This window comes from Bombina bombina, chromosome 5 (assembly GCF_027579735.1).
Source record: "Bombina bombina isolate aBomBom1 chromosome 5, aBomBom1.pri, whole genome shotgun sequence".
NCBI classification, from domain to species: domain Eukaryota; kingdom Metazoa; phylum Chordata; class Amphibia; order Anura; family Bombinatoridae; genus Bombina; species Bombina bombina.
This window is the reverse complement of record NC_069503.1, coordinates 418197308-418207307: the sequence shown is the minus strand read 5'-3', so window position 1 is coordinate 418207307 and position 10000 is coordinate 418197308. Positions and strand designations below refer to the sequence as shown.

The 10000-nt window shown below is 40.4% G+C and overlaps 1 protein-coding gene across 1 annotated transcript in view; it reads right to left on the bottom strand.

Annotated features, from left to right (window-relative positions):
- STT3B (STT3 oligosaccharyltransferase complex catalytic subunit B) overlaps positions 1-10000 on the bottom strand; it is a 499883-nt gene that overhangs the window by 489646 nt on the left and 237 nt on the right. The window contains exon 1 of the mRNA XM_053715745.1: positions 9596-10000. This exon is cut by the window's right edge and continues 237 nt beyond it. Coding sequence (XP_053571720.1) covers positions 9596-9876 — 281 coding nt within the window. The 5' untranslated portion in view covers positions 9877-10000. The remainder of the gene's footprint in view (positions 1-9595) is intronic.

Below are 10000 nucleotides of genomic sequence, written 5' to 3'. Positions count from 1 at the left end.
GGCGCCTCAACAGGCGCCACGTGACAAAAGAGCTGAATCCATGCAGGACCAGCCTGCAGACAGTGCCATAACTGCAAAGCAGCCTAAATCCTCCCTCAGAGGGGGAAGAGAAAAGACAAATCATCAGACTAACATGTCCTTAAACTTCCACAGAAGTAAACAGTGAGAATCGATCCCAGAGAAAGTTCATGAAGGAAACAAAAAAAAAAAAAACAAAAAAAAAAAAATCAAAAAAAGAAGTTATCCTAACCGGATAAAAGAAAATATAAGGCAACCCATAGGTAAACGCCCAAGAAGAAACAGGCATACCCGCAGGACCAGCCAAAACTGAATCCTGATCTTCCAACAAAACTGGGAAGGACCTCAAAAAACAGACAACCAGGAGATTACGTCACCCCCTCATGTCTTATGAGGTGAGCCATTCGAAGTAGAATATTGCGGATTCCCGTATCTGTTAAGGATAGGATCCTCTAATAACTCAAAAACGTGTCCGAGTAAAAAGGCGCGCTATTCTGTAACGAAAGGCACAACACTCAGGGACAGCTACACCCTCAGGGAACTGTATAGGCCCACCCAAGGCCGCGACACCCCGGACAATCGTGCACAATCGCAAATAAACATCTGGGCTTTGCAGACGCATAATCTCCAGAGGCGGATGGCACAGCAGACCCTTGATTCCCTGAGCCCGAGAGACAAGGCGCTCTGATACGACATAACGAACATAACTGATTGACCTGCGTCAACAGGGCCAATTCACATTCTTCACAAGACGAAGAGTCAATCTGAAATTTGAACGGTCTCAGCATCAGAAACCTCCATAGCTAGAGAATATATAATATGGACTAAAGAAAATTCTAACGGCACCTGACACCCACAATGGCTGGGGCACTCACCACCTTCTAGAACCAGACACTAGCAGGAATGCGGAAATGGAAGACCAGAACATAAATACGTCCAGTCACAAGGTGAACCGTACAGTCCAAAATAAAAAAAAAAGCGCCCCCCCAACCATAAGGTCGCATCACTTCCAAAGGCCTTTATGTTCTAGCCAAGAGCCCAGTTAACACTACACATAAGTAGATTGAATCACATAACAAACATGATTAAATAACCCCCCTGTTCAATAATCCCCCTCGGGAGATATTAACCCTCGATTGAGCGAGAGAAAGCGAAAGAGAGATAATGAATGCAAATGTGGACTCTCTCCATTTATAAAGGGGAAAAAAAAAAAAAAAAAAAAAAAAAAAACCCACGTGGTTTGCGATTTTAATCGCATTTTTTTTAAAATAAAATAAATAACATACATTTCTCACTAAAAAAAAAAATGCATTTAACTGTACAGAATCTTAAAGTACATATTTCGCATTGACCAATACAGGCTGAGTATTAAAGGGAGTCTACACCAGAATTTTTATTGTTTAAAAAGATAGATAATCCCTTTATTACCCATTCCCCAGTTTAGCATAACCAACACAGCTATATTGATATATGTATTACAGCTGTGATTACCTTGTATCTAAGCCTCTGCAGACTGCCTCCTTATCTCAGTGCTTTTGACAGACATGCAGTTTAGCCTATCAGTGCAGACTCCTAAATAAATCCACGGGAGTGAGCACAATGTTATCAATACGACACATGAACTAGTACTGTCTAACTGTGAAAAACTTTCAAAATGCTCTGAGCTAAGAGGCGGGTTTTAACTGTTTAGAAATCAATTTGAGCCTAGCTAGGTTTATCTTTTAAAAAATACCACCAAGGGAACAAAGCTAATGTAATGATAAAAGTCAATCTCAAAGATGTTTAAAATGACATGCTTTATCTGAATTATGAAAGTTTAATTTTGACTAGACTGTCCCTTTAAAAGACACACAACAAAACTAGTTTAAATATAAAGTGCAGACAGAAATCCTAAATAAATAAAAATAAATAAAATTATATATACACACTATTTAGAGTTTACTGTTCTTTAATTAAATTTGTCAATAATGATTCTGTTCTTTACAGACAACTTTTAAAGAATATTGGTTTGGTTTTATTATTCATAAAGTCTTAGATACCCCGTCACACACACACACACACACTACAGATACCCCGTCACACACACACACACACACACTACAGATACCCCGTCACACACACACACTACAGATACCCCGTCACACACACACACTACAGATACCCCGTCACACACACACACTACAGATACCCCGTCACACACACACACTACAGATACCCCCGTCACACACACACACTACAGATACCCCGTCACACACACACACTACAGATACCCCGTCACACACACACACTACAGATACCCCGTCACACACACACACTACAGATACCCCGTCACACACACACACTACAGATACCCCGTCACACACACACACACACTACAGATACCCCGTCACACACACACACTACAGATACCCCGTCACACACACACACTACAGATACCCCGTCACACACACACACACACTACAGATACCCCGTCACACACACACACACACACTACAGATACCCCGTCACACACACACACACACACTACAGATACCCCGTCACACACACACACTACAGATACCCCGTCACACACACACACTACAGATACCCCGTCACACACACACACTACAGATACCCCGTCACACACACACACTACAGATACCCCGTCACACACACACTACAGATACCCCGTCACACACACACACACTACAGATACCCCGTCACACACACACACACTACAGATACCCCGTCACACACACACACACTACAGATACCCCGTCACACACACACACACTACAGATACCCCGTCACACACACTACAGATACCCCGTCACACACACACACTACAGATACCCCGTCACACACACACACACACACTACAGATACCCCGTCACACACACACACACACACACTACAGATACCCCGTCACACACACACACACACTACAGATACCCCGTCACACACACACACACACACTACAGATACCCCGTCACACACACACACACACACACTACAGATACCCCGTCACACACACACTACAGATACCCCGTCACACACACACTACAGATACCCCGTCACACACACACACTACAGATACCCCGTCACACACACACACTACAGATACCCCGTCACACACACACACTACAGATACCCCGTCACACACACACACTACAGATACCCCGTCACACACACACACTACAGATACCCCGTCACACACACACACACTACAGATACCCCGTCACACACACACACACTACAGATACCCCGTCACACACACACACACTACAGATACCCCGTCACACACACACACTACAGATACCCCGACACACACACACACACTACAGATACCCCGTCACACACACACACACTACAGATACCCCGTCACACACACACACACTACAGATACCCCGTCACACACACACACACTACAGATACCCCGTCACACACACACACACTACAGATACCCCGTCACACACACACACACTACAGATACCCCGTCACACACACACACTACAGATACCCCGTCACACACACACACTACAGATACCCCGTCACACACACACACTACAGATACCCCGTCACACACACACACACTACAGATACCCCGTCACACACACACACTACAGATACCCCGTCACACACACACACACACACTACAGATACCCCGTCACACACACACACACACACACTACAGATACCCCGTCACACACACACACACACTACAGATACCCCGTCACACACACACACACTACAGATACCCCGTCACACACACACACACTACAGATACCCCGTCACACACACACACTACAGATACCCCGTCACACACACACACTACAGATACCCCGTCACACACACACACACACACTACAGATACCCCGTCACACACACACACACTACAGATACCCCGTCACACACACACTACAGATACCCCGTCACACACACACACACACACACACTACAGATACCCCGTCACACACACACTACAGATACCCCGTCACACACACACTACATACCCCGTCACACACACACTACATACCCCGTCACACACACACTACATACCCCGTCACACACACACTACATACCCCGTCACACACACACTACATACCCCGTCACACACACACACTACATACCCCGTCACACACACACTACATACCCCGTCACACACACACTACATACCCCGTCACACACACTACATACATGTTAGCTTATATCCTGTCACAACCTATCCCAAATTAAAAATACACACCATATGTCACGTCACCCGAACCATATCACATTACATCAGGCACAAACCACTTTATACCCAACATGACATCACGCTAATGGTCACATATGAACCCACCAGCTGCTGCAACCTGTGACGTTTAGACGCTTCCTGACATTTCCTACACAATTCCGTGACACACATCCAGTACTGTAGAGAAGGAACAGGGTTTATATAGACATTCCCTGATAGTGACGTCTTTAATGTGAGCCTCTTTGTATGACACGTGACAGCTACTACGTGCCTTTGATGGCATTTGTCATAGAGGGCGGGGCTAAAAATGGTGTATTCTCACGGTTTTTAAATTGCAGCAGTTTATTGCGATTTAAAACCGCATATGCGGTTCAACCCTAGTTGAAAAGCATGCCTAGATATGCTGGAGAACCAATGCACTACTGAGAGCTGAATACAATTACATGGATTCTAAACACAGCCATTGTCCTTTTATAACCCCTTACGAGAGCCAGTTAATATAACTCCACCATATTGGAGCTAGAGTATTCTTGCGCCCTAAGACAGAAATGGTGCGCATTCACAAATCAGTGATTTTGCTATCTTTTCAATAGCTGTGCTGTGCAGCTGCCGTTAGTGTGCACAATACAAAGAGGAAGCTTAACATTTAAAGGGACAGTCTACACCAGAATTTGTATTGTTTTAAAAGATAGAAAATCCCTTTATTACCCATAACACACACATTTATAATAATATACTTTTAACCTCTGTGATCATCTTGTATCTAAGCCTCTGCAAACTGCACCTTTATTTCAGTTATTTTGACAGACTTGCAGTTTAGCCAATCAGTGCCTGCTCCCAGATAACTTCACGTGCACGAGCACAGTGTTATCTATATGAAATACATGAACTAACACCCTCTAGTGGTGAAAAACTGTTAAAATGCATTCTGAAAAGAGGTGGCCTTCAAGGTCTAAGAAATTAGCATATGAACCTCCTAGGTTAAGCTTTCAACTAAGAACACCAAGAGAACAAAGCAAAATTGGTGATAAAAGTAAATTGGAAAATTGTTTAAAATTGCATGCCCTATCTGAATCATTAAAGGGACATTAAACACTTTGAGATGGTAATATAAATTGATAAATTTGGCTACGGAATTTGGCGGCGCTATACAAATAAATAATAATAATAATATAATAAAATAACTCTGCAATATACTTTCATTATTTATTTTGTCCTCTTTGCCTTTAATTCCATTCTGAAATTGTGAGCTTTTCAGTTCCTGTTAGAAATGGAAGTGCAGAGCACTGTTACATTCCACACATCCATTGGCTGCACACTCTAGTGACCTATTTATAACTGTCCCTAATTGGCCACAGCAGAGAAGGTAACACAAGTTACAACATGGCAGCTCCCAGTGTTTTATAGACACTAAAACTTTACACTTATTTTGTCACTTTTTAAACAACTAATGAAACTTTAAAAAATACATCTACATGTTAGTCATGGACTAATCTTTTCTTTGAATGCATCATTCTATCTCGCATGTATTTAGTGTTTAATGTCCCTTTAAAGTTTATTTTGGCCTAGACTGTCCCTTTAACCAGCAGCTGCATTGCTCCATATTATTCCTGGGTTATTGGTTAGTTAACTTAATGAGTTTACATTTTATTATTTTTTAAAAGCAAAGTGCAAGGTACAACTGTCAAAAAAAAAAAAATTTCACGATTCAGATAGAGCATGCAATTTTAAGCAACTTTCTAATTTACACAGGCATTGTGTTTCAACTGAGTTCACAGCTTCTAGGTATGCTCCAGCACATAATCCCTATGCACTTTTGCATTCTACCAAAACAATAGATATAAATACAGCCATGTGTGGGGGGACATAGAGCTTTACAATTCAGAAACTAAAAAGAAAAGGGTTAATGGCAATACGCTGCAGTATAAATTTGCAGATAAAGTAATTAAAAGTAAATTTTATATTTTGTCTCTATCCCAACTTGTTTTGTTTTATGTCCCTTTAATGTGATGCTTACAATTGCATGCTCTATCTGAATCATGAAAGGAAAAAACATTTGGGTTTAGTATCACATTAAAGAGACATAAAACAAAACAAGTTGGGATAGAGACAAAATATAAAATGTACTTTAATTACTTTACCTGCAAATTTATACTGCAGCGAATCGCCATTAACCCTTTCTTTTTAGTTTCTGAATTGTAAAGCTCTATGTCCCCCCACACATGGCTGTATTTATATCTATTGTTTTGGTAGAATGCAAAAGGGATTATGTGTTGGAGCATGCCTAGAAGCTGTGAACTCAGTTAAAACACAATGCCTGTGTCTAAGCACTGATAAGGAGGGTGGAGTTGGCTGTACTAGGCAGCTTAGCTATATAAATTTATTTTGCTTATTTTTGAAAATTTTAAAAAAAATACTTGCCGGCAATTTAAAAAATAAATATATCATTAATTTGCCCTTTTAGGATATGCACAGATCCCAAACTGTTTATGTCCCTTTAAGAAAAAAGCAATGTGTTAGAACATAAAATTCAAAATTCCTCTTATAAAAGTTATGACCGTTTCTGTGATTGCTTTTAGCGTGTACCCTGTGTAAAATACAGTGCCTGCTTTGAGAGCTGGCAATGGCACTTCATCCGTAATGATGCAAACTGATTTCTCCAATATGCTCTAGTAGTAGTAGTAGTAGGTGTCCTGTCTAAATGCAGGTGAAAAGGACATATGTAAATATTTTATGTGCACAGTAAATGCTCTCACTGAAAAAGTTACTAGCAACTACAAATTTTTGCTAATAAATGCATTTTAAAAATTTAGTTATGTCCCTTTAAGATTAAGGAAGTAATATATGCTGCTTATTTGCATCTATTATAACAAGGAAACAAAATTCCAGATGGAGAAAAAGAAACAAACTACAGTACTTGCTACAAGTAGTTTACATAGTCTATATAGTGAGTTTTGGGCTTTTAACTTTAGCAAACAGACAAAATAAATCACTTTATTGCAGACATAGTTGGCTATGTTCACTATACTATGCATATCTGACTCAGATTACAAAATATTGATTAAAAACTTGATGTGGATTTTAATATGCATGTGAACCAATAAACAAATATTGAAGAAATAACAAAAACTTGTTTCAAAGGCATTTTATATTGCTTAACCAAAAAGACACGCAATATATAATAATGCAATATTAAGACATCCGACAGATGGTGGCAGGGGCTGGGGTTAAAACAATATTAATTCTGCTGTAAATAAAAGGCACAGATAAATTACCACATCTTTACACATCAGTCTTTCATTAAAATGTATTTATTTTATTTTTTTTTTTGGGGGGGGGGGGGGGGAGATTGACCGTTTAATAGATCATTCAGTATTATTTTCCCCAGAGTATGAAGAAAAAAATAAATAAAAAAAAAAAAGGAGATAGACACACACACATATATATATATACACAAATTAACATTGTGTCTAACAAGTCATAGGAAAACAATGCTGCACAGAGAAGTGAAACCGCTTGCAATCAAAGCAAGGATAGTTAGCCAAGCCATGACTGTTTCATAATCACTACAGTTTGAACAGCCGCCTAACTGAGGAGGCGTCTCTGGGTTTCATACTATTGCTTTTACTCTTGCCAGACAGCTATCTGACAGTGCACAAGAGAAAAGGACATATGGTAGTATGGTGAATGGGAAAATGCACACCAGGCCGAATAGAAAATAAATGATCTATGAATACACAGTGCTGGAGAAGAAAAAAATAAGAGGTGGTCTATAACATTTTGGTGGGAGCAGTAACTAAACCAAAAACAATGGTTTGGTACCAGGCTTGAGCCACATCCAGAACAACATTTATATTAGTACAGGCTCTATGGCTCCTCTTTAATGCACATAAGCCAGAAGTATAAAAGGGGGCCAAAAAATAAAAAATGGAAATGTTTCATATTCTGTGATGCCAATATATAAAAAGTTTAACACCTAATATATCCTATTCCAGGGAAAGTAAATACTCTTTACGAAAAGATCTATTCTCAGAAAGGAAGACAGAAAAACCCTCATAGTTCTTTTTTGTACACATATGCAAAGTTTCAGTTTCAAGTTCATTCACTAGGGGAAGCAGAAAACCACTAAACATTTCAATGATACATCAGTTATGATACAAAAGTCCAGAAAATGCCAGATTTTCCTAAAGTAGACCCCTTACCACATATGGTGCAAGAAATAAAATATATATATATATACACACACACATAAAGAACCTTGGGCATACAAGCTAAAAGCAGTTAATATATTCGTTAGTAAAACAAATGTCTATATTTACTAGCATTTTTCTCAATAAATGTCTAGCTACCTATTGTTTATAAAAGGTGTTCTGTCACAGCAACAAAACGTTAGTCTTCTTAAAACCTTCAGGTTCAATAAATGAATACAGCACTCCAGGGTATTGTTTATCAGGCAGTAATCAAGAGATGCAAAATTCTACATGAAATATCATATGTTGCTATTTTAGCAGTCTAAGGCAAGGGAAATATATATATTATACATGATTATGTTATCTTCCTCGACATAGATATTTCACTTAGGGTATGCAATGTTTACCAATAAATAACAACTGACAAAGTATAATCATATTGCAGTCATGACTACAAAAAAGGTGAGATATCCTATACCACTACTTTACTATCAGTAGCAGCAGCATTAATGCCAGTAAGAATGCAAATAATATTCCTATATACCAAGTTATTACTGCTTGTCTTTTATGCCAAAAAAAATGTCACTATCATGGTAAAAAGTGCATCATGTTATTACAGAGGAGTCATCCTGTAATATTTAAAATACCATGTGAACTGCAGAAAGATCTCACAACGTAAAAGAAGACTAAAAAAAAAAAAAAAAAAAAAAATACAGTTACAGATTCACTAAGAATCCAAAGAACTATCCAGTGACAATCTCACAACGTTTATATAAAGTTGAAGAACCTCCTTAAACTATAAATGACCAGCTCCATGGAATGTATCATTGAGACTGAATATGCTGGTGTCACGATAGAGCCCTTTGAATTTTAGTGACTTTTGTGCAGAATATATTAAAAGTGACAGTGACATTTGCACAACATTTTTCCAAGCCAAAGGGCTGTCATTATCAGATTTAGAGACTCTGCACCAAAGACATGGCTTTTTGTCCAAAGGGATTTTCTGACTTTAATAACTGCCCAATCAGCCCTGGACGTTATCAAACAAGGAAGCAGACAGCTGAGATCTCTGTCACTATCACTAACTCGTGCACTCAACCTCCCATTGTATCCGCAGCACTGTACTGCCCTGCGTGCACACAGAACAAGCAGATAGCGTCCGCGCACTCACCAGGGGTCGAACTCGTGAATGATGCTCTCGAAGCGGATGACGGCAAAAAGCCTGGAGCTGAAGCCGGCCAGCCAAGCCAGGAACAGGATAGTAAAGGAGAGCAGTGACTGCCAGCCAGCCGGCTGAGACAAACCTCCAGACAGCCCGCCATGACCCGGCGGGGAGTGCACGTTACTGCTGTTAGCGGATCCCGAGCGGCCGGAGCTTAGAGCGGGGGAGGAGGCCCCGGAGTTGGCGCTTGCCGCTTTGTGCTTGTTATCCAGGGATGCGTGCTCCGCCATGTTGGATTCCCCCCGCTAGCCGCTCCTCCTCCCGGGGTGGGGGTGTGGATGGGAGAGGGGAGGGGGTTGTGGGCACGTTTGGTTGATCGGTGGCTACGCGAATTTATTTTCCCTTTTTTTTCGG